This window comes from Panthera tigris, chromosome B2 (genome assembly GCF_018350195.1).
Source record: "Panthera tigris isolate Pti1 chromosome B2, P.tigris_Pti1_mat1.1, whole genome shotgun sequence".
Taxonomy (NCBI): Eukaryota; Metazoa; Chordata; class Mammalia; order Carnivora; family Felidae; genus Panthera; species Panthera tigris.
The window spans coordinates 32,060,237-32,084,679 of record NC_056664.1 but is presented as its reverse complement, the minus strand read 5'-3'; the positions used below and the strand labels follow the sequence as shown (position 1 = coordinate 32,084,679).

Here is a 24,443-nt window from a genome sequence, read left to right as displayed (position 1 = left end):
GCTGTCCTTTGTAGCCTGTCCTTAGCCTGCCTCTCTTTGAGTTCCCTCGGCTTCAGGCCTTCCGCTTGCCCTCTGCCAGGCACTAAAAAGAAAGAAGAAAGAAAGAAAAAAAAAGAAAAGAAAAAGAAATGTGTTCCAGCCTCCCGAATGTGCTTTACTTTCTCACTTCGAGCGGTTGGAGTAAAAAGGCCAATCAGGGGCCGACTCAAGGTTATTTGGCCAATCCAGACCCAGAGGAAGGGGGCGGGGTTTCAGGGGGACTGTCTGAAGCTGGGAGAGCAGGGCGATTAGATCCCGCAAACCTGCTAATGGTCACAGCTCAGGGGCGGAGCCTAAGTAGCGACGGCCAAAACCCTTTGCCAATGGGAAGGGCAGGCTTACGGAATTAAAGGGGAATGAGCGCTTCGGCCGAACCGTCAAGTCCTGCGTTTTCAGCAGCGGAAGAGACCTGGTACCTTTAAGGTGGAATGAGACGGCTGTTCTTTAAAGGAGAAGTGGTCTAGTCGGCCGAGTAGTGCCCAGCGGCACGGGCGGGGTACCCGTCTGTGCCTTTAAAGCCGGAGGGGCGGGAGGCGGAGCGGAGGCGGAGGGCGGAGGGAGTCGGCGCAAGATGGCGGCGGGAGGGGCCCAGGCTGCGGCTCTGGCCGCCGAGTGAGGGGCGGGGGGGCCCGGGGGCGCGCGGCCCGGTAAGCGGGGACGCGCGGGGTTGGGGGGCGCCTTCCGGGTGGGAGAGGAGGTCGAAGGAGCGCTTGGGGCGGAGCAGAGGGGGGCGGGGTCCTGTGTGGGCGGGGGTAGGTAAGGGGCGGGGCCGAGAGGGCCACGGGGGTGGGCCTTGAAGGGGCGGGGCCGAAAGGGCCAAGGGGCGTGCCTTGAAGGGGCGGGGCTAGAGGTAAGCTGAGGGGCAAAGGGGCCCTGGCTCGCAACGGAGCTGGGGGCGAGGGGGGGGTGCATAGCCTAAAAAGACATGGAGGGAGGGATGGTTTTCGGTACAGGAACAGACTTGCCCCCCTCCTAAGAAAAGGTTGCAAAACACCAGTAAGGTAAATTTTGGAAATTCAGGCTTTCAGGCAAATGGGAAATTCCGAAGGGAGGCACCCCGCTCCCCAAGAACACCTTATTTCTCTAATCTCCAAAGAAAGAGCACTGGATTAGGAGTCAGGACACCTGTGTTTCCTGGCACTGCCACTTACTGGCTCTGTGACCTTGGATAATCTCGTAATCTTTCCGAGCCTCAGTTTCCTCATCTGTCAAATGGGGTTGAGAGGAATACCTACCTTACAGTGTTGTGGGGAATTACTCGGATAAAGGGTATGAACATGTTTTTAAACTGTAGAGGGAAGGGCTGTGTTATTATGAGATGTTATCATTCTTCTCTCTTTTTCTTCCCAGAGACCCCCCCGGCCGCCCTCCTCCTTCCCTTGTTCCTGTGGCTGGGGGGGTACCCCCTCCCTCCACGCCATGGAGCCATCTCCTCTCTCTCCCAGTGGGGCAGCACTCCCCTTGCCTCTGTCACTGGCCCCACCCCCACTGCCCCTGCCTGCAGCTGCAGTGGTCCACGTGTCCTTCCCTGAGGTGACCAGTGCCCTTCTGGAGTCCCTCAATCAGCAGCGGTTACAGGGCCAGCTCTGCGATGTGTCCATCCGAGTGCAGGGCCGGGAGTTCAGGGCTCATCGTGCTGTCCTGGCTGCCTCCTCCCCTTACTTCCACGACCAGGTTTTACTCAAGGGCATGACCTCCATCTCTCTGCCCAGCGTCATGGACCCAGGCGCCTTCGAGACTGTCTTGGCTTCCGCTTACACTGGTCGCCTGAGCATGGCTGCTGCTGACATTGTCAACTTCCTCACAGTGGGGTCGGTGCTCCAAATGTGGCACATCGTGGATAAGTGCACTGAACTCCTCCGAGAAGGCCGGGCCTCAGCCACCGCCACCACCATCACCACTGCTGCTGCCACTTCTGCCACTGTCCCTGGTGCTGGGGTCCCATCGGGGAGTGGGGCCACTGTGGCCCCTGCCACCATGGGCTCTGTGCGCTCCCATGCCTCCAGCCGAGCCAGTGAGAATCAGTCCCCCAGCAGCAGCAACTACTTCAGCCCCCGAGAGTCCACTGATTTCTCATCTTCTTCCCAAGAGGCATTTGCAGCTTCTGCAGTGGGCAGTGGGGAACGTCGAGGAGGTGGCCCTGTATTCCCAGCCCCTGTGGTTGGCAGTGGCGGGGCTACCTCTGGGAAGCTGCTGCTGGAGGCAGATGAGCTCTGCGATGATGGGGATGGGAGAGGTGCTGTGGTCCCTGGGGGTGGGCTCCGGCGGCCCACCTATGCACCCCCCAGCATCATGCCACAGAAACACTGGGTATATGTGAAGCGGGGTGGAAACAGCCCAGCACCGGCACCCCTCGTTCCCCAAGACCCAGATCTGGAAGAGGATGAGGAGGAGGAAGACCTGGTGTTGACCTGTGAGGATGATGAAGATGAAGAGCTCGGGGGTGGCTCCAGGGTTCCCGAGGCTGGAGGACCAGAGGCTACCCTTAGCATAAGTGATGTCCGGACCCTGACTGAGCCTCCGGACAAGGGAGAGGAGCAGGTCAATTTCTGTGAGTCCTCCAATGACTTTGGCTCCTATGAGGGTGGGGGTCCTGGGGCGGGGCTTGATGATTCCGGGGGGCCAACCCCTTCCTCCTATGCCCCCTCCCACCCTCCGAGGCCCCTGCTTCCCTTGGACATGCAGGGCAACCAGATCCTGGTCTTCCCATCATCTTCATCCTCCTCCTCCTCCTCCTCCTCCTCACAGGCCCCAGGCCAGCCACCAGGGAGCCAAGCTGAACACGGGGCGGTGACCCTGGGGGGCACCTCAGCAGGGAGCCTGGGCATGCCGGGTGGTGCTGGGGGGACCCCTGGAGGGGCAGGCAGTGGGGATGGGAATAAGATCTTTTTGTGCCACTGTGGGAAGGCCTTCTCCCACAAGAGCATGCGAGATCGGCATGTGAACATGCACCTCAACCTGCGGCCCTTTGACTGCCCCGTGTGCAACAAAAAGTTTAAGATGAAGCACCACCTGACCGAGCACATGAAGACACACACAGGTCTCAAACCCTACGAGTGTGGCGTCTGCGCCAAGAAGTTCATGTGGCGAGACAGCTTCATGCGCCACCGGGGACACTGTGAGCGCCGGCACCGCCTGGGCGGGGGCGGACCCGGACCTGGAGGGCCCGCTGGGCCAGCCCTGCCGCCCAAGAGAGAGTCTCCTGGAGTGGGTGGGGGCAGCGGCGACGAGGCGAGTGGGGCCACGCCCCAGTCCAGCCGAAGGGTCTGGTCCCCACCCAGTGTCCACAAGGTGGAGATGGGCTTTGGTGGAGGAGGAGGAACAAACTGAAGGGGGGGGGCTCCTGGAGGCAGCTTTCGGGGAAGAGGAAACCGGGAGCACCAGCCAGGGGCGCTGTGGCCCTCAGGTGATCTCCCACCACGCTTACTGTCTTCCTTATCTCTACCGGACTTGTATATATTTTGGAGGGGGAACAATGTTGCACCATCGGCCACCCCATTCCATCCCTCAGCCCCTCTCCCACAAAGTATCCCTGGAACTAAGTCCTTCCTTTCCCTCAGCTCCAGACTAGGGCGCATATGGTGGGGGGGGAGGGAAAGGGGCTATGGAGCATCCTGGAGTCACAGGGTCAAGGGTCAGGTGGTTGTAGTCTGTACCTGAAGTCTGTGTTTGTGTTGTTGTGGGGACCAGGTTTTGAGCCCCACCCTTGTCCTAGAACCTACCCCACCCCGCTAAGGACGTGCCCTTTATTTCCACCCTAATCCCTCCTATCTCTCCTTGGGGGACCTCCAACTGGATTCTCATTGAGGAGGGAGTGAAGACAAGGAGGGAATATAAGTCGTAAGAATACAAGGTTTTTATTTTAAATCTTATTTTTTTTAAAATGGTGATTAAAATATTTATTGGTCATTTCACTTGGCTTGCCAACAGCCCCTATGTGTTTGCTGGGGATCCGGCGCAGGTTGGGGAAAGCGGAGTAACGGTTCTCTAGGAAGTAGTTTCTGGAAGGAGGGCACGGAGGGGGAGCCTAGGGTTGGGGAGGGTTTCTGGAAGTGGGTGGTGCTGTGTGGTCCAAGAGGGAGGGGCGGGGCGGGGCGGGGCTGAGGTCCCCAGATCAGAACTGGAGATAGTGTTCCGGGATCTGTGCCTGGCCTGTGCGGAAAGCACCTGCCTCCCACGTGGCCTCACCCAACCAGAGGGGATTTCCGGCGACTCTCCAGCCGGCCTTTCAAGGAAAATGAAAGTGAAAGGGAGAAGTGGAGGTTTCAGAGCTGAGCAGATCGCTGCGCCATGAAGCCCCTGTCTCTGCTCCTCTCCGTGGCTTTGGGTGAGCGAACCCCGAGACTCTGCCCAAGAACAGGGAAGAGGCGGAGGGAGGTGACCCACCACGCGCCAGATGCTGGGGGTGCGGGACGAGGGTCGCCTGACCTCTGGACCGCTCCCTCACTCGCGCCCCTCTCCTCCAGGCTTGGTGACCGCCGTCTCGGCGGGACCCGCGGTGATAGAGTGCTGGATGGTGGAGGACGCGGGCGGGGGCCGCCTGACCAAGAAACCCGCCGCACTGCTGCTGCGCCAGGGCCCAGGGAGACTACCTCCCCGGCCGGACCTGGAACCCGAGCTCTACCTCAAAGTGCGCGGTGAGTCATCCCGGACTCGCCCTCAACTCCCACTTCCACCGAAACCCCCTCCTCTTTAGGTCGCACTGTGACCTCAGGCCTCAGTTTCCCCTTGTAAAATGAGCCTGGATTACCTGCAAATCTCTCACTACTGGGTAGTTTGGGCATTTGGAATTCCCTGGACGCTGCCCTCCCCGTCGCGTTCCTGGTGGTGACTACAGCAGCAACTCCCTTGTCCGCGCTCACAGACCCCGCGGGAGCCCTGCAGGCTGCCTTCAGGCGGTACCCCTCGGACGCCCCTGCGCCACACTGCGAGATGAGCCGCTACCTCCCGCTCCCTGCCTCGGCGAATTGGGCCAGTGGCTTGACCCCGGAGCAGAGCTGCCCTCGGGCCCTGGATGGGACTTGGCTCATGGTCAGCGTGTCCAGCCCGATCTTAAGTCTCTCCAGCTTCCTAAGACCAGAGTCCGAGCCTCAGCCGGAACCTAATCTCATCACCATGGTAACAGGTAGCTGGGACGGGGAAGTGGAAGTGAACGGGTAGATTCTAAGGGTCTAGATCTGCCTGTGACTCGCTCTGTGGAACTTAATTGGAACTAATTGGGGCTTAGTTTCCTTACTTGTAAAGCAAGGCGGTTCGGCTAAGATTAGACAATCTACCGCTAACAGCTTCTTCTATCTCCTGCCCAGTTGAAAACAACCACCCACAACCTGCGGTTTGGGGGTGGGGCTTCGTGGAGTTCCCAGGGGCAGAGCTTTGGGAAGAGTGGCTGACTTTCCCTACACTGGACGTTGAGTAACTTGTAAGGGAATGGGGTTTGGGAGGGGCTCAGAAGCAGGATAATTTTTTTCTCCTTTCCTCCTGGATCTTTATCTTGCGTTTCACTCTGTTTTAAAAACCAGGGTTCAAGCCCCATCCGTGCCCACATCCGGAACTTCTGCACTTAGCAAAACAAAGGCTCTTGCGCTCTAGAGCGTTGACATTTTCTGACTGCCCCTTTCCTTTAGTTCGTGAGGATGCGCGGATTCTGTGGTCACCAAATGGTGGACTTGGAGGAAGAGACAGGGCAGGAGACCTCATGGTTTCCACTGCAAAGACCCATTTCTGTGCATGGTGCAACGCGGTTTTGACGCCCAGGGGTCTGGCACTTTGCCAGAGAGGAGGCATGAGAAGGAAGTGGGCAGATAAAAACAATCAACTGGGTATCTAGGAGCTCACCCTTCTCGCAGCAGAAGGTGGGTAGGATATGAGTAGTCATTGGCTTCCCTCAATCTTGTGCGATTTTTTTTAAAGTTTAAAGTTGATTTAAATTTTATGTATGTATGTATGTTAAGTAATCTCTACGCTCAGCCTGGGGCTCGAACTCAAGACCCTGAGATCAAAAGCCATATGCTCTTTGGACTGAGCCAGCCAGGCTTCCCTTGTGCCATTGTTTGTAAATGACACAGCCCAACCAGCAGATAAACCCCAGCTGAGGGCTGTACCCTCCCTTCCCTTCCCCAGGACCGTTTTCCTGCTACCCTCTTCCCTGAGAGTGAATCACCTACAGGACCAGGGAGAGGGACTCAGCAACTGCCTAATCACCTCTGCCTACACTTCTGTTCTTAGCTCCCAGGACCCACCCTAGGCAGGGGCAGAGGCAAACTGCTCCTTGTGGGGATAGTAGCTCTCTCCAGTGGCAAGGAGTATTTCCCAGGGCTCTGGCTTCACTGAGGTGGGGGTGACAACATACTTTTTCTCTGAGTCTGTTTTTCCAACTGTAAAATGTGGATGCTGTTTCCTATCTGCCTTTCTGTTGTTGTGACTATCATATCACTTTGTTAATGTATTCACTGGTTCAGTATTTATTAGCACCAAGGATAAGTTAGGGCCCAGTGGTTCTCAGTCCAGGCTGCAAGTAAGAGTCCTGTTGGAAGTTTCTAAAATATTCTGAATATAGGGGCGCCTAGGTGGCTCGGTCGGTTGTGTTAGCCTCTTGCTTTAGGCTCAGGTCATGATCTCATGGTTGGTGAGTTCTGGCCCCGAGGAGGGGATGAGGGGATTTTCTCTCTCTCTCTCTCTCTCTCTCTCTCTCTCTCTCTGCCCCTCCCTCATTCATGTACCAGAGCTCACTCACTCTCTCAAAATAAATAAACTTAAAAAAATAATAAAATACACTGAATCCTACCACTCCAGGAGAATTAAGTCAGAATCTTGGGGTAGCCCTGGACATTCTTAAGAGTCAGGAACACGATCAGGGGGCACCTGGGTGGCTCACTCAGTTAAGCTGCTGACTCTTGATTTCCACTCAGGTCATTATCTCAGGATTCCTGAGTTTGAGCCCTGGGTCAGGCTCCGCAGGACCCTGTCTGTCTCCCTCTCTCTACCCCTTCCACTTGTGTGTGCTCTCTCTCTCTCTCCTCTCTCTCTGGAAAACAACAAAAAAAAGGTGATCAGATGTAGATTCTGCTCTCTAGAAGGTTCTCAGCAGGTTTGTCATGGGTAATTGTAATGTAGAGTAGAAAGCAATTTGGGCCATTAGAGTAGTACAGGTAGGGAGCCATGAGAGCGCCCAGGAGGGACAATTTTCTGCTTCTCACAGACCCCTGGGGGTAAAAACTAGTTGCTGTGCTCAGTCTTCCTTTTCAAGCATTTCTGCTTGATTAGGGATTTAAGAAAATGAAAGTTGTTTTAATGTAAAATTTAAAATGAATCTTTCTAGTGTCACAGATCATTGGTAATTTTGCTAATACACATTTAGACAGTATTTCTTATCAAATACTTCAAAATGTTTGTTGACAAATACACTGTCCTAACACAGTTTGTGTGTATGGTATTTAATTCTCATTTTTTTAAAAAACAATTGTGGGGCGCCTGGGTGGCTTGGTCGGTTAAGCGTCCGACTTCGGCTCAGGTCATGATCTCACGGTCGGTGAGTTCGAGCCCCGCGTCGGGCTCTGTGCTGACAGCTCAGAGCCTGGAGCCTGTTCAGATTCTGTGTCTCCCTCTCTCTCTGCCCCTCCCCTGTTCATGCTCTGTCTCTCTCTGTCTCAAAAAAAATAAATAAACGTTAAAAAAGAAATTTAAAAAAAAAACAAAAAAACAATTGTTATCGGAAATTTCAAAGACCTATAAAAGTAGAGAGAGTGGTATAATGAACCCCCATAGGCCCATCACCCATCTGTGTAGATATCGTTGTTCCACCAATCCTCCCCCCACCTATTTTCTTTTTTTGGTGTTTTAAAGTATATATATACCAGGCATCATATGATTTTACTCCTAGTTACTTCAGTAAGCATCTTTATCAAATAAGGACTTAACAAAAATTTACAGGGGCACCTGAATGGCTCAGTCGGTTGAACATCCGACTTCAGCTCGGGTCATGATCTCACAGTCTGTGTGTTCGAGCCCCGTGTCGGGCTCTCTGCTGACAGCTCAGAGCCCGGAGCCTGCTTCAGATTCTGTGTCTCCCTCTCTCTCTGACCCTCCCCCATTCATGCTCTGTCTCTCTCTGTCTCAAAAATAAATAAACATTAAAAAAAAAATTCAGAAAACCATTGGGGTACCTGGGTGGCTCAGTTGGTTAAGCTTCTGAATCTTGATCTAGGCTCAGGTCATGATCTCACTGTTCGTGAGACCGAGCCCCACATGGGTCTCTGCGCCGACAGCTCAGAGCCTGCTTGGGATTCTGTCTCTCCATCTCCCTCTGTTCCTCTGCTGCTCGCACTCTGTCTCTCAAAATAAATAAACTTAAAAAAAGAAACATTGTCATAAACAAACCACACAATAATTCCTTAATATCAGTTAATTCCTAGCCCATATTAAAATTTTCCCAGTTGTCTCAGTGATGTTATTTTACAGCTGGTTTGCTTGAATCAGGGTCAAAAACTGTTTTATATATCATATTTGGTTGTTGCATCTACTTGGGTTGCTTTAACAAAATATCACAGAATAGATGTCTTAATATTTATTTTCCCACAGTTCTGGAGGCTAGAAGTCTGAGATCAAGTCTAAGATTAAGGTGTTCGCAGGGTTGGTGTCTGATGAGAGCTCTCTCCTTGTGGTTGCAGATGGCCACTTCTGGTTGTGTCCTCATGGAGGAGAGAAAGTGAGCTTTGGTGTTGCTTCCTTTTCTTAAAAGGACACCAGCATATCAGGTTAGGGCCCTATGTTAATGATCCCATTTAACCATTATCACCTCTTCACAGCCCCTATCTCCAAATACAGCTTAGTCTGAACAACTGTGTGTATTGGGGGTGGGGGGTGGCTATAGGCGCTGACCCTGCCCCCAGCAGTCGAAAATCTCTGTGTACTTGACTTTCCCAAAACTTAACCATTCATAGCTTACTGTTGACTGGAAATCTTACTGATAATGTAAACAATGATTAACACGTTTTGTTATATGTATTACATGCTGTATACTTACAGTAAGCTAAAGAAAAGAAAATATTATTAAGAAAATTAATCATAGGGGCGCCTGGGTGGCTCAGTCGGTTAAGCGTCCGACTTCGACTCAGGTCATGATCTCGCGGTTTGTGGGTTCCAGCCCCGTGCTGGGCTCTGTGCTGATGACTTGGGAGCCTGGAGCCTGCTTCGGATTCTGTGTCTCCCACTCTCTCTGCCCCTCCCCTGCTTGTGCTCTGTCTCTCTCTCTCTTAAAAATGAATAAACATTAAAAAAAAAAAAGAAAATCATAAAGAAAATACATTTATAGTATTGTACTGTAAAAAAAACCCCAAAACCCTGCATATAAGTGGACCCTCACAGTTCAAACTTGTGTTGTTTAAGAGTCAACAGTTTAGTCACACTGGCCAGGAAGGCTTCAACAATGAACTTGGGGGGTGGGGTGGGGCGCGTATCACAGGCATTCAGTCCACAACAGTTTTGTCTCTTGTCTCTTTTATTCTATAATTGCTCCCCCCAGCCCCCCAAATGGTACTGGTTTGTCACTTGTTCTGTAGAATTTCCTACATTCTGTATTTGGCCAAGTGTTTCTTCATCGTGTCACTTGATTAGGTTTGAATTTAAATTTTTTTCTGTAATACTTTATAATAGTTGTTACCATTCACTTTATTAACAGCAAAGCAAAAACCTATGTAATACAAGCCATAAAAACAGGTACAAATTTCCATTTGTATTTTTCAGAGTCCAGTTTGTAGGATGCAGGTCTAAAATTGCTCCATCAACCCATTTTAAAGTTTATTTATTTATTTAGTGAGAGAGAGCGGGGGAGGGGCAGAGAGGGAGAGAAGGAATCCTCAACAGGCTCCGCACTGCCAGTGCAGAGCCCGATGTGGGGCTTGAACCCCCAAACCGTGAGATCATGACCTGAGCCCAAACCAAGAGTCGGACACTCAACCAACTGAGCCACCCAGGTGCCCCTCCATCAACCCATATTAAAGAGCACTGTTAGCTTCAGGGTTAACCTGTAAAACCTTCAGATTTTGTTTATTAAAATCGTATGGGTTTTTGACAATTCAAGAGTCTGTTTTGGATTTTAATAAACTAAGTGAATTACCTAGTTTTTTTTAAATTTATTCAACAAAAACTCCCATAACATTGAGAGAAGTTTAACCTTGTAGTACTCAGAAACTAGGATTAAAAATTGCATGATCACAAGAGAAGAAAGAGGACTTTTATGGGAAGGACCCAAACATCCTGGGAGGAGGTAGCAGTGGACCTGACCCTGTGGGACATGAAGTATTTAGATGTTTGGGAGAAAATGGGGAAGGACATTATAAACCGAAGGAACCTATGACCATAGCAAAGAATGGCCCAATGATTAGAGTTTCTTTCTTTTTTAAAAATTTTTTAAAAAATGTTTATTTTTGAGAGGTGGGGGAGGGACAGAGAAAGAGGGAGACACAGAATCTGAAACGGGCTCAGGCTCTGAGCTGTCAGCACAGAGCCCGACGCGGGGCTCGAACTCACGAGTTGTGAGATCACGACCTGAGCCGAAGTCAGACGCTTAATCAACTGAGCCACCCAGGCGGCCTGATTAGAATTTCCACTAGTCACAAGAAAGGGATTCTCTGGAGCCAGTCCTTAGGGTGCAAGAGAAGTCTGGACAGATAGGTTGGCAGGTGGATTATCAAGTACCCTGAGATCTGGGCTTTATAAGTGATAGTGAACCATCAGAAGTGTGTGTGCCATTGTCCCCAAAGCCAGGCTTTTTAACTTAATTCTTACAAAAGTAGGCAAGGATCAGATCACTGGACTAATGAGAAAAATATAGATTAAGTGATTTCTTCAAGATACCCAGCAAGTCCGTGGTGATGATGACGACAACAGTAATGAAAATAGTAACACCTGACATTCACTGAGCATTTTCTATGGCCAGGTCTTATTCTAAGCATTTTATAGACATGATCCCATTTATTCCTCTCAACAGCCATAGGAACTAGGCACTGATATCATCTCCATGTCAGAGATGAAGAAATCTGAGACAGAGCACTTTGGTAACTTGTCCAAGAACAGCTTGTAAGAAGCTAGGCCAGGAATGGAGCCTGGGCCATTTAGCTTCAGCCTGTGCCTTCAGTTGCTGGCTTCCTAGGCAGCTGGGTTTTTTAAACAGGCAAGTGACTGGATCAGAATTGTAGCGACACTGTGTGGCTCCAGTGTGGATGATGAATCGAAGAAGAGAGAGACCAAGGATAGGAAGGCCCGAGAGGAGGTTGTAATTGTCCAAATGTATGTTGGTGAGAACTTGAGTTGGAAACAGGTGAGGTCTGTTTGGAAGACAGAATTAGGGCCTGGTTGGGATAGTACACAGTACGTTATTGTTTGGCAATTTGCTCATCTGTCTCCCTTACTAGACTGTAAGAAATCTGAAGGCAGGGACTGCCTGTCACTGCTCAGTCCTCTGCCTTGAACATCACAGGTACTCAATAAATATTAGTTGAATGAAAGCATTAGAGAGGATGGAGTCTTAGTGACTCCAAGCCCTTTAGCATGGGGAGTGGGGGGGTGCGGGGCTGGTGGTGATCATTCATCAAGGCAGAGAGAATGGGCATTGGAGCAGGGGGAGGGAATATTGATGGGGAGAGATGCTGTCGAGTTGGGGCACGTTCAGTTGGTCTAGCTGATGGTCGAGTGTAACCACAGCAAACACTTTGGTAGGCTTACTGTATTCTGGGTACCATTCTAAGTGCCTTTCACATATAGGTGCCTTTGTTATCCAGAATCAGGAAATGAATAATGCTGGGTAGCAAGAGGCATTATATGATTTAACCTTCACTACGACCCCGTAAGATAGGCCCTGTGATCATCATCATTATTCCCACTTAGGAGATTCAGCTAAGCCACGGAAAAGTGAAACAACTGGTCTACAGGACCATATAAATAGCAGTCAAAAAGTACTCTGTACAGCACCATAGGATTGACATCCCTGAGTCTTCACAGTCTTCACCAGTGACAAGAGCGAGCTTTAAGGCTTTAAGGCCTCAAAAGCTCTTTAAAGCCTAAGGCTCTTGAAGGGTGGTGCATGGGGACTGGGCTGGTTCAGGCTGTGTCAGAAGTGCTCTCAGAGCCCACTGAGTGGGCTGTGTGCTCAGCCCGGCCTTCAAGGACTGTCCCCACTCCCTGCCCCTATTCATCTCTAGCTGTATCTGCTCACTCTCAGCTACTTTGGGTCCCACCCAGTCCCAGAACAAAGGGGATTTGCAGGGAGGACTAGAAGATGGAATCAGAAAAGGAGGTGTTCTCTGAGGGCTGGGTGAATTCTAGTTGTATCTTCCCTATAACTCTATTTGTCTGTTTTTCCCTTTCTTTTTCTCTCCCTCATGCCCTTTCCCCTCCCTCCTCTCCCCATCTTCCCCAGCTGTGCTGACTGTCCTCACCCACACCCCCACCCCTCGGATCCGACTGGGACAAGATGCTCTGCTGGACTTGAAGTTTGCCTACATGCCCCCCGCCTCTGAGGCCGCTACATCTCTGGCCCCAGGTCCCCCTCCCTTTGGGCTGGAGTGGCGACGCCAGCACCTGGGCAAAGGGCACCTACTCCTGGCTGCAACGCCTGGGCTGAGTGAGCAAATGCCACCTGCCCAAGAGGGGGCAGTGGCATTTGCTGCTTGGGATGATGATGAGCCGTGGGGTCCGTGGACTGGAAATGGGACCCTCTGGCTGCCTGCAGTGAAGCCCTTCCAGGAGGGCACCTATCTGGCCACTGTACACCTGCCATACCTACAAGGGCAGGTCGCTCTGGAGCTTGCTGTACAGAGTGAGTTGGGGTCCAGGGTTCCCACGGGTAAAGGATGGGCACTGGCATTATGGGGACATCGTGATGGAAGAGGGATAGGGGAGAAGAGGGTGCTGGGTGAGTGATGGGAGGTAGATTGGGGTCCCTGGGCTTCAGAAGGGCAATGGTGGAAGTCCCTGGGAATCTGAGTGACTGGGATAAAGGTTCCCAAATCTGAGGAAGAGGCGTCCCTGGGATTGAGGGTTTTAGCGTGGGAATCCCTCTGAAGCACCAGTGGGGAGACAGCGGGTTCCCCATCCTAGGAGAGAAAAACTCAAACCCAGTTTGGGGGAAGCCATGGGGCAAACTGAGGGTCTCCAAGGGAGGACAATGTGGATTGATTCCCCCCATGCTCCTTTCACGTTTTCTCCCCAGAGCCACCCAAAGTATCCCTGACACCGGCACCTCTTGTATGGGCTACCCGGGGGGAGGCACCCCCCCAGTTGCAATGCCTCGTGTCCCACTTCTATCCCTCTGAGGGTCTGGAAGTGGAGTGGGAGCTCCGGGGTGGCCCAGAGGGCAGCTTTCAGAAGGCTGAGGGGCAGAAGTGGCTCTCTGCCCTGCTCCACCACTCAGACGGCACCGTCAGCCTCTCTGCGCACCTGCAGCCGGTCCCCATAACTGCCGAGCATCATGGGGCACGCTATGCCTGTCGTGTCCACCACCCCACTCTGCCGGCCTTGGGGCGCAGCGCAGAAGTCACCCTGGAGGTGGCAGGTAAGAGCCAGGAGGAGGATGGAGTGACCGGGGCGGGGAGGGGGGGCAGGGGAGGGGGCGGGCGCCCTGGGAAGATACTAAGGGGTTCACTTTTCTCCCTTCCACCTGCCAGGTCTGTCTGGGCCCACCCTGGAGGATGGTGTAGGCCTCTTCCTGTCTGCCTTTCTCCTCCTCGGGCTCATCAAAGCACTGGGCTGGGCTGGTGAGTGTGAGTCCCACCTAGACCCTGACCCCCACTGTGACCATGACAGTCCCTGTCTACTCCCAGAAGCCTGATACCTATCCCTCTCAATCTCATCTCCCCCATCCCATCCCATCCCTCACTCCCCCATCCCATCCCTTCTCAATCTCTCTCCACAGCTGCCTCCATGTGTACTTCGAAGGATTCAAAGGAGAAGGTAATAGCTCTCCTCTTCTTTTCTTTCCCTTTTCATTTGAGACCCTCCCTGCAACTCCTCACTGGTAGAGGAAGGCTCTGGCTTCCACTGGCATGGTGGGCAGAACCTGAACTTGGAATTCACACACACCTGGGTTAACTCCTGCTACTTTGAATATTCCACTTAACCAACACCTCAGTTTCCTTGGGTGTGAGGGTAAAAAAAAAAAAAAAAAAAAATTAGGCAGCACTGTCCAACAGAAATATGATACAAGCCACATATGTACATTTAAATAATCTAGCAGCCACATCAAAAAGGTAAGAAGAGGTGCACCTGGATGGTTCGGTCAGTTAAGCGGCTGACTCTTGATCTCAGCTCAGGTCTTGATCTCAAGGCTTTGAGTTCAAGTCCTGCATTGGTCTGCCCACTGGGCATGAAGCCTACTTAAAGAAAAGCAAAAAAAAACAAAAAACAAAAAACATCAAAAAAAAAAACCCGGTAAAATTAATTTTTTAAGCGATTAATTTTGAGAGAGAGAGAGCATGTGCACACGTACAAGTTGGGGGTTGGGTAGAGAGAGAGAAGGGAGACACAGAATCCAAAGCAGGCTCCAGGCTCTGAGCTGCCAGCACAGAGCCCAACATGGGGCTCGAACTCACGAACCACGAGATCATGACCTGAGCCAAAGTCAGATGCTTAACTGACTGAGCCACCCAGGTGCCCCTAAAATTAATTTTAATAATACTCTTTCAGACTAGGCACATTTCAAATGTTCACGAGACACATGTGGATGGTGGCTACTGTATAGACAGCAGAGCCTCTGAAGGCTGTTGGGAGGATTAAGCAAAAGCCCTTGGCAGTATCTGCCAGGCAGAAAACCCCCTGAAACTGTGAGCCCCATTCTTCTGCCACCCTCTGTGCCCATGATGGTGCATTTATCTCTGGACTGATCATGAGCATTTCACGTCACTTCCTAAAACCCGGCATTCCTCACCTCCTTTTTATTTCTCTTCCAGAAAGCCCAGTGAGAACACTCACCACCATCCTGGGGAAGCCGCCGTCATCTCTGGTTTGAGCTACTGTACTAGCTCCACCAAACAGTACACCATCATCTGCTCATGCTCCCTCCAACCCCTCTCTTTCCAAGGAGCGGCTGGAATGCTTTTTTTAAAGGACACAAATCTATAGCATTTCCCTTCTTAGAGCTCTAAGGCAGTGGTTCTCGATTTTTGTTGTTGTTTTTAATCTCCGAACCACTTAAAAACGGTCAGGAACTCTAAAGAACCTTTGCTTATGTGGGTTATAAACTAGATATTAATGATACTAGAACTTAAAACAGAAAAATTTAACACAAGAACACATAAGCACGCATTCCATTAGCTGTGAGGACGATGAGGTCAATACTCAGCTGCTGGAAAACTCCACAGTACATTGTTTTTAAAGAATGAGAATGAAAAAGGCAGGTAACATCTTAGTATTGTTATGAATAGCCTTAATTTCATAAACCCACTGAAACAGTCTCCAGGACCACTGGGACAGGCGTCACATTTGGGGAACCAGTGCTCTAGAAGCTAAATCCGTTCTTGTCCTGGCCTGTGCATCTCCCACGTTGGAGCCACTGCTTGCCTCTTCAACCCCACCTGTGCCCTCCAGCCCTCCCCTCAATGTTCACCACACCGATGGCTATTCCTTTTCCAACGGCTCCCACCTTCCCTGGTCTGTTCCCTTTGTCTGTTCCGCCCTCGCCCTCTCTGGGCTCCAGGACAGCCTCGCTATTCCCTCAGACCGCTGCGTGTTCCTCCTGTGCGGTTCATCAGTTGTATTTAAGTGATTGTACGAGTCGTTGTTAAATGCCTGTCTTCCTTTCCGGACCGTCGGCTCCTCAAAGGCAAGGACGTGCCTGTCTGTCCACTGCTGTGTCCCCGCTGCGGCACAGGGCCGGGCGCCCACTGGAGGGCGCTCATCAGAAGAAATTAGTCTTTTTTACATCCTAAGTATTGAACAGCAAGTGTTGGATCAGGTAATTACTGGACGAAGGAAGCGGCGGCTTGGCCTAGGGACGTCCGAGGGGCAGGACAGTCGGCCAGGCCGCTGGAATAAAGTTATGCTCTGGTGCTCCCAACACCGTGTCTCCTTCCACCCCACGGGTCCCCTCTGCAAGCACAGACTCTTACAGTCACTTCTGGTTCCTGCCAATCACCCCGACCTCTCAAACGTTTTGGCGACACCCGATCCTCCGGAACAGTTCGGGGTCGGGCGCCACCCAAGGCCGGGAGGACGCCCTCTAGCAAAGTGCACTGGGGGTGGGCAGAAGGGAGCGCAGATACCAGCGCCGAGCGCCGGAAACCCGGGAGTGTCGAATCTGGAACCGGATGTGTCGACTTCCTCCTCCGCCCCCTTGCGAGAGGGCCGGAACCCAGCGCACTTCGGAAAACGCGGAGTGGATTCCGGTCCGCTACACGCGTGGGTGTGGGTGGGGAGTGTAACCCCGCGGGGTGGAGTAACCGATCCCTCTCCACCTAAAGCGCTTCCCACGGTTGTTTTAGCCTCGGCGTTGTGTGGTGGGGAGGGGAATGTCAAATTCGGCCCCTGTCCTCCCTCGGGAGCTGGAGACCGGCATCCATTCCAATTAAGTGTGGGGCGAAGAGGGCTCCAGGATCCCCGAGTAGGGGGTCCCGAGCACAGCGGAGCTGGGGACCCGGGCTCCTGGGTTCTGGCCGCTGGGCATCCAGGGCTCCCCTAGTCCGCAACCCTGGCTCCTGTCCTCACTTCCTTCCCTTTTTGGCTCCTGCTGTCGGAGCGGGCGGACGTGGGGGGGAGCGGAAAGGGCGGGAGGGCCCGGGAGCCTGGCGGGGGGGTAACGGGGGTGCGGAAAAGCCGAGGAGGGGACTCGGTCCAGGGACTCGTTTGGGGACTGGAGACCGACGGGAACAGCGGCCCGGGACCCGCGCTGCTCCCACCATTCCCGAGCAGGTCAGAGCCAGAACACCCTGTGACCCTGCCCGTTCCCGTACCCCCTCATCCCCCAAATGCACCAGGGCCCCCCATATTCCACTCCTATGTTGCCCCCCCAGGACCTCCATACGGTTACCCAGGCACCCACCCGCGTCCCTCTCCTCCCCGATTCCCCGCGCCAACCTGACTCTCCACCTGCCCCCCTCCCTCCGTTTCTCCCCAGGCGCCCCCATGGCCCGGCCCCGCTGATTCCTTCACTCGGCCATGCTCCCGCGGCCCCTGCGGCTGCTTTGGGACACGAGCCCCCCCGGGGGAGTCGTGCTGAGCAGCTTCCGGAGCCGAGACCCCGAAGAGGGTGGGGGCCCAAGTGGCCAGGGCGTGGGCGGGGGGCAGGAGGAAGAGGAGGAGGAGGAAGAAGACGAGGTGAGACGCGGGTGGTGGGAAGTCGGGGAGGTATAAATTTCGGAGACTCTCCACCTTTCTCTGGTGTCTGTGTGTCCCTTCATCTCTTTCCCTCAGCCTCAGTTATTTCCGCGCCTCTTGCTGGGTGGCTGCCTGTCTCCCCGCTGCGGGGAGTCCCGGAATTTCTGTGGCTCTCTGTGGCAGTGTGACTCAGGACCTGCCCGCAGGAACCTTCCCTGTTACTGCCAGAGCGTCTGGCTCTCTGTCCTGCGGGTCTCAGGCTCTACCTGCTTATGCTAGAGTGTGCCTGCCTCTTTGGGCATTGTGTCTTGGTCCCTGTCTCCCTCCTTGTTTTTGTTTGGCGGGGAGGGGTTTGTTTCCACAGTAACCGACTCCTCTGACTCCGGGATTGGGAGGGAACTGTTCGATTTTGTGACCCCTCCCCCTCTCCTGCTGGGCAATGAGTGGAGGCGGGAAGCCCAGGTTCTCGGACTTTGGAGGAAAGATCCCAGATTGAGTGTGTGTGGGGGGGGCGGTAACCAGCTTTCCTCCGGGACTAATGGTGGTGGCTAGAAGTAGGATTCGGGGCCTCAGGAGGGGCCAGAAATTGGATTCGGGGCCCCAAGGCCCTGGACTCCTGGGTCCAGAGACTGGGTGAGGGCAGGGTGACTGGCAGGGCTGGTTTTTCGGGATCGGTTGGGGGAGGGGCTGGGGCCACGTGACTCTGAGTCTGCGTCCCCCCCCCCCCCCCCCAATCATCCCAACTTCCCCTTCTCCTTCCTGTACTGGGATTTGAGCCGCCACCTCGAGGGGTCTCCAGCATTGAGGGACCAGGGGGAAGGGGGCTAAGGGGAAGGACTAACTCTTAGGGCTCGGTCAGTTCCTGCGGGGGAGGGGGGAGGGCGGAGCTTGCGGCTGTGCCTGTGACTGAGGTTCCAGCTTCTCAAGGTCTCTGCCTCTGGCTTTCTGCCTCTCTCGCTTCCCCTTGCACCTTGCTTCTGTGCTGTGTTGGGGTTCAGCTCTGGGGGGAAAGGGCCACAGCGGTCTCCAGGCCCAGGGTTCGTGCATTCCACCCACCTCCCCACTGCCACCCCCTCGACTCCACCGGGCCCTGAGGCGGCTTGGGGGGGGCTGTCTGGGCCCCAGTGGGGGAGACCTGGGGTCACCAGCCCCCCCCACCCCTCGCACTCGCTGGTACTGTCCCCCGCCACCACAGGTGAGGGGTACAGAGGGAGGAGTAGGGCCTGGGGGTGAGGGCTGGGGCCTGTGGGGGGTGGTGTGGGATTGTCTGACTTCCCCTTCCTTGCTCCTCCAGGCCCCTGTGTCTGTCTGGGATGAGGAGGAGGATGGTGCCATATTTACTGTCACAAGCCGCCAGTATCGGCCTCTTGATCCCCTGGTGAGACCCTGACTTTGGCTTCTCACCTCTGACCCATCATCACCACCCAGCCCCCTTTCCTCTGGCCAACTTTTTGGCCAGAGTGCTAAGTTGGAGGTCTAGAGACCTGGACTCTGCCATGTGACTTAGATCAAGTCTTTTGCCCTCTCTGAATCTCATATGACGAGCCTGGACCATCTCCTAGGTCTGGGATTTTCCCCAGAGATCTAGGGGCAAAGGTGAAAAAAGGGTCAGTAATTGTCCTTCTGTCTCCAACAGGCCCCAACGCCTCCCCCGCGTTCCTCTCGAAGGCTCCGAGCTGGCACTCTGGAGGCCCTGGTCAGACACTTGCTGGATGCTCGGACATCAGGGGCTGACGTGACCTTCACATCAGCTTTCCTGGCCACCCACCGGGCCTTCACCTCCACGCCTGCCCTGCTAGGGCTTGTGGCTGACAGGTCAGGGTCATAAGGGACCAAGATGGTATCTGGCTTTCTAAAGCCAGAAAATCCCACCAAAGTAGTCAAAGCCACTGGGGGTCAGGAAAAAATGGGCAGATAGAATCTCTTCTTCCAGGCTGGAAGCTCTTGAATCTCATCCTACTGATGAACTAGAGAGGACAATAGGGTGAGTGACCCCGACTGTTAACCTCACAGTTCCCTCTGGCTGAGCTGCAGCTTGATACCTGACCCCTGGCTGCTTCCCCTTCTCCCAGGGTAGCCATCTCTGTACTGTCAACCTGGCTGGCCTCTCACCCTGAGGATTTTGGCTCTGAGGTCAAGGGTCAGCTTGACCGGCTTGAGAGCTTCTTGCTTCGGACAGGGTATGCAGCAGGGGAGGGTGTTGGGGGGGGCAGCGCTGACCTCATCCGCAACCTCCGGTCCCGGGTGGACCCCCAGGCCCCCGACCTTCCTAAGTCCCTGGCCCTCCCCGGCGACCCCCCTGCTGACCCCACGGATGTCCTGGTGTTCCTCGCTGACCACTTGGCCGAACAGCTGACCCTGCTAGATGCGGTGAGACCCTGACCTCTGACCCCATCCCCCCCCCCGCCCCCTTACTAACCTCTCCCTCACTCCAAATCCTTTCCTTGCTTCCAACCCTTCCTGATCCAGCTCCCAGCTTCCTCTGTCCACTCAGTTTTGACCTTTCTCCCTTTCCCCTTGATTGTTACCCTTCACACCCTGTGCCCCTTTGGTTCCTTGGCCACCTGAGATCCTCACACTTTTGATATTGGAAGGCTGACCTCGCTTGACTATGAACCTTAACCTCTGACCTCTGCCCTGCAGGAGCTGTTTCTCAATCTGGTCCCCTCTCAGTGCCTGGGGAGCCTGTGGGGTCATAGAGACCGGCCAGGACATTCCCACCTCTGCCCATCTGTCAGAGCTACTGTCACACAGTTCAACAAGGTGGCAGGGGCTGTGGTCAGCTCTGTCCTGGGGGCTACCTCAACTGGAGAGGGGCCTGGAGAGGTGACCATTCGGCCACTTCGTCCTCCCCAGAGGGCTCGGCTCCTGGAGAAGTGGATCCGTGTGGCAGAGGTAAGAGAGAGGCTTGGCCTCGTTGGGGACCCTGGTGTTGAGAGAGAGGTCCCAAAGCTCTGGCCTGCCTCTGTGACCCCCACAGGAGTGTCGTCTGCTCCGAAACTTCTCTTCGGTTTATGCTGTTGTGTCGGCCCTGCAGTCCAGCCCCATCCACAGGCTTCGAGCAGCCTGGGGAGAAGCAGCCAGGTGGGGAGGATGGGGCACTGGCCTGGAGCTGAGGGCTGGGAAGAGGCGTGGGGGTGAGCCTGGCCCATCCTCAAGGTTGCTGCCTTCCACCCCTCAGGGACAGCCTCAGAGTCTTCTCCAGCCTCTGCCAGATTTTCTCCGAGGAGGATAATTATTCCCAGAGCCGGGAGCTCCTCCTGCAGGTGAGGCCCTATTCCCTGGTGTTCCCAGCCACCTCTGCTCCCCGTGCCACACGTGCCACACCTATATCTCCTTGTTCTGTCCCCTCCCTCCCCCCGCCCAGGAGGCGAAGCTGCAGCCCTCTCTGGAGCCAAATTCCAAGAAGGCCCCGAGGTCTGGCTCCCGGGGTGGGGTGAGTGACCAGTTGGGGGGTGGTTGTGAAGGAGTAAGGAGTGTGTGGGGCAGCAGACTGAGGGATGTAGAGGGGAGGCATAGCGGGGTGGGGGAATTAAATTTGTCCTTCAAGACAATGGGATAGGAAAGTGCAGAGCAGTGGAGAGCTCTCAGATCAGGGGCGGGGGGGTCTAATCCTGACCTCTGACCTCAGGGTGTGGTCCCATATCTTGGCACCTTCTTGAAGGACCTGGTGATGCTGGATGCAGCCTCCAAGGATGAGCTGGAGGTTGGTGGTGTGTGTGTTAATGTGTGCATTGTGATGAGGGAACAAATGGGCCTCAGGGCCAGACGGACCTTCCAGAAAGGTGCCGTGGGGTGTTAGCGCTTGAACTCCAGGGCTCGAGCCAGATTGCCAGAATTCTGGTTCTGTTACTTTGGCAAGTTGCTTGACTTCTTTGTGCCTAGTGATCTGTAAACAGGAAACCAGTGACAGTGTCTATGTCAGTCTGTTATTATGAGGATTAAGTGAATTAATGTTTGGCAAGTGCTTAGAACATGCCCTAAATGTAAGCATATGTAGCATTTGTTAAATAAACAAACATTGAGATCTCGGGCAAGTTCCTCATTCTCTCTGAGCCCTGATTTTCTCATCTATGAAATGGACACCCTTTCTACCTGTGACCATTCAATTTCAAGGGTAAAGTAGGGGGCTTAGGGCATGACGGGAGTGAGGGGGAGCCAGGGAAAGGACGGAGAAGTCAGAGGCCTAGTGAATGAAGTGTGTGTGAGTTGAATGTGGATGTGTGTGTGCTTGGAAAGGGGTAGTCTGTCTGTGGCAGGGTTGGGCTTCACCCCATCCCCATTATTTTTGCAGAACGGATACATCAATTTTGACAAGCGGAGGAAGGTGAGGGGAGTGCATGGGCCAGATGCTAGACATCTCTAGTCATGTCCCAAGAAGGGGAGGGAGATGGGGAAAGTCGGGGGTCCCTGAGTTTTGGCTCCTGCAGACTGTGGGCTCCTTCCTAGGAGTTTGCTGTCCTTTCGGAACTGCGGCGGCTCCAGAACGAATGTCGTGGCTATGACCTCCGACCTGACCCTGATATTCAGCGGTGGCTACAGGGGCTCCGGCCACTGACAGAGGCCCAGAGGTGACTGGCTGGGCAAGGTTGGGACTCCAGGGCTGGGGTTGAGTGTGGGGATCGGTGTGTCACGTCCTGACTTCTGCCCATTTCCCTCCCTTCACAGCCATCGAGTGTCCTGTGAGGTGGAGCCACCTGGTACCAGTGACCCTCCTGCCCCACGGGTGCTTCGGCCAACGCTGGTCATCTCACAGTGGACAGAGTGAGGGAGTCCGCGGGTAGGGGGGGTAGCATCTTGGGGAAGCTACTTGGGAGAAGAGCCCTTCTTCTTCTGACCCTCCCCGTCTCTTGCCACTCCAGGGTTCTGGGCTCTGTTGGAGGTCCCACCCCTCTTGTCTCCTGGGACCGGCCCAGCGTCGGGGGAGGTGACGTACCTGGAGCCCCTGCCCCTCTGCTGACGCGGCTGGCCCAGGTGAGCCCTGTTCCCGATCTCTGACCTCTGACTCAACCCTGAACCTGCCCTTGTGAATGTTTCTTGCTTGACTTCTCTGCCTTCATGCCAGTCCCCCATGTTGTTTGTCCCCAGCACATGAAGTGGCCGTCTGTCTCATCTCTGGACTCTGCCCTGGAAAGCACTCCATCTTTGCACAGTCCGGCTGACCCCAGCCACCTCTCTCCCCCAGCGTCCTCTCCCAGGCCTTCTCGAGGTCACCGCCGCTCCGCCTCCTGTGGCTCCCCACTCAGTGGGGGTGCAGAGGGGGCCTCCAGGGGGACTGGATGTGGGGGAGGGGGGCCTGGGCCAGGGGCCTCTGATTGCCGAATCATCCGAGTCCAGATGGAGCTGGGGGAAGATGGTAGCGTCTACAAGAGCATCTTGGTGAGGAAGCTGTGGGCTGGGGGTAGGGGTGAAGGATGATGCCTTGTGGGGCTACAGGTGTTGTCTTAGGTTTGAATAGCCAAGAAGAGAATGATTCTAGTTTTAATTCTGACCTTTGGTTATGGCAGCTGTTTTCTTATTTTTTTTAAGTTTATTTATTTACCTTGAGAGGGACAGAGAGAGTGTGCGCACATAAGTGGGGAAGGGACAGAGGGAAGGAGGGAGAGAGAGGGGGAGAGAGAGGGCATCCCGAGCAGGCTCCATGCTGTCAGTGCGGAGCCCAGCTCGGGGCTTGATCTCAAGAGTCGTGAGATCATGACCTGAGCTGAAACCAGGAGTCGGATGCTTAGCTGACTGAGTCACCCAGGCTCCCCAAGGTTATGGCAGCTGTTTTATTTTAAAGGCTACTTTGCATTAGCTGCTGCACCTTGAATTTTGGTGGCCATATTAGATTTTCAGAACCAACGGCAGTTTTGTCATAGGGAAGCAGCCCTATTTCACTGGACACCATGGAGTATAGGCTTGTGCGGTACAGGGAACCACGGTATAGGGTTTCCCTGTTCATTCTAAAGTGTTTGACACCGGTAACCATTTTTGGTTGGGATCAGTGGTTAGAACTGAAAGGCTAGAAAGCAGAGGTGATGGCCAATTTATTGTCCTTTTGGTCTCTGTCCTGCCAGGTGACAAGCCAGGACAAGGCTCCGAGTGTCATCAGTCGTGTCCTTAAAAAAAACAATCGTGATTCTGCAGTGGCTTCGGAGTATGAGCTAGTGCAGCTGCTACCGGGGGAGCGAGGTGAGAGGCCACGAAGGAAGTCAGATTTGGGCGGAGAGGGATGCCCAGCAGTGGGAAGGCGTCCACAACCAGGTGGTTGTGGGGGGAATGACCATGTTTGTTCTCGACACTCCCTCTCTGAACACACAGAGCTGACCATCCCACCCTCGGCTAACGTCTTCTACGCTATGGATGGAGCTTCGCACGATTTCCTCCTACGGCAGCGGCGAAGGCCCTCTCTTGCTACACTGGGTCTCACCAGCAGCCCCTCTGCCTCAGGAACTCCCCCAAGTGAGGGAGGAGGGGGTTCCTTTCCCAGGATCAAGGCCACAGGGAGGAAGATTGCCCGGGCACTGTTCTGAGGAGGAAGCCCTGCCGGCACAACAGAACTCATGGTGGCCATAGCAGATGTGGGTAGCCATCCTGAATGGTGGCAGTCATGTTGCACTGGGAAGAAACCCAGAAAGGTGGCCAACCACCCTGGGGCAGTGAAGTGCCACTGGTTTACCAGACGGCTGAGGGATTCAGCTTTGGGGGAACTGGTAATCTTGGTAACCAAGTTGGATACCTGTGTATAGCTCCCTACTTTCCATGAATGCGGCACACAGCTAGTGGTAGAAAATGGAATCGGTTTCTGATTCCTGACCACAACCTAGCATGCCAAGGGCCAAGGAAAGGCCTGCAAGGAGGGAGAGAAGAAAAGCCTAGAGGCTCTGAGCCCTGGGGAGAGGGGATGGCAAGAAGTAGGTTCTAGTAGGAGTTCTTTTTCCTACTGTGGGGTTTCCCGTCACTGTGACAACACTAAAATAATAAACCAAAACACTACATAAATTCTACTCCCTTGTCGTTGCAGTGTGTATGGTCTAGCTGCTGGGAGTGGGGGTAGAGAGTTGGCTGAAGGTAGACGCCAAGTAACAAGAAAGAGGCCAGTGTTTTCTCCCCATTTC

The 24,443-nt window shown here is 54.0% G+C and overlaps 3 protein-coding genes across 5 annotated transcripts; all 3 read left to right on the top strand.

Annotated features, from left to right (window-relative positions):
• The first annotated feature begins 4 nt into the window (after positions 1-4).
• Positions 5-3,953, top strand: ZBTB22 (zinc finger and BTB domain containing 22). The gene is made up of 2 exons (XM_042986116.1): positions 5-686; positions 1,390-3,953. The coding sequence occupies exon 2, from the start codon at positions 1,459-1,461 to the stop codon at positions 3,367-3,369; it is 1,911 nt and encodes a 636-aa protein (XP_042842050.1). The 5' UTR covers positions 5-686; positions 1,390-1,458; the 3' UTR covers positions 3,370-3,953.
• Positions 3,954-4,177: 224 nt separating this feature from the next.
• Positions 4,178-16,087, top strand: LOC102949355 (TAP binding protein). 2 transcript variants are annotated; one of them, XM_007093218.3, is made up of 8 exons: positions 4,180-4,366; positions 4,506-4,676; positions 4,904-5,164; positions 12,455-12,853; positions 13,247-13,588; positions 13,701-13,790; positions 13,949-13,986; positions 14,982-16,087. In XM_007093218.3, exons 1-8 carry the CDS (start codon positions 4,330-4,332, stop codon positions 14,991-14,993), a joined length of 1,350 nt encoding a protein of 449 aa, XP_007093280.2. In that variant the 5' UTR covers positions 4,180-4,329; the 3' UTR covers positions 14,994-16,087. The 2 variants fall into 2 exon arrangements, with proteins under 2 accessions (XP_015398001.2, XP_007093280.2); XM_015542515.2 differs by lacking the exon at positions 13,949-13,986 and having other exon boundaries at positions 4,178-4,366.
• Positions 16,088-16,256: 169 nt separating this feature from the next.
• Positions 16,257-24,332, top strand: RGL2 (ral guanine nucleotide dissociation stimulator like 2). 2 transcript variants are annotated; one of them, XM_042986108.1, is made up of 18 exons: positions 16,850-16,938; positions 17,144-17,343; positions 18,638-18,721; positions 18,980-19,158; positions 19,277-19,327; positions 19,416-19,713; positions 19,987-20,238; positions 20,324-20,427; positions 20,525-20,609; positions 20,711-20,779; positions 20,975-21,049; positions 21,638-21,670; positions 21,793-21,914; positions 22,012-22,107; positions 22,206-22,317; positions 22,432-22,722; positions 23,403-23,517; positions 23,647-24,332. In XM_042986108.1, exons 2-18 carry the CDS (start codon positions 17,185-17,187, stop codon positions 23,856-23,858), a joined length of 2,337 nt encoding a protein of 778 aa, XP_042842042.1. In that variant the 5' UTR covers positions 16,850-16,938; positions 17,144-17,184; the 3' UTR covers positions 23,859-24,332. The 2 variants fall into 2 exon arrangements, with proteins under 2 accessions (XP_042842043.1, XP_042842042.1); XM_042986109.1 differs by lacking the exons at positions 16,850-16,938; positions 17,144-17,343 and adding an exon at positions 16,257-16,415.
• Positions 24,333-24,443: the final 111 nt, after the last annotated feature.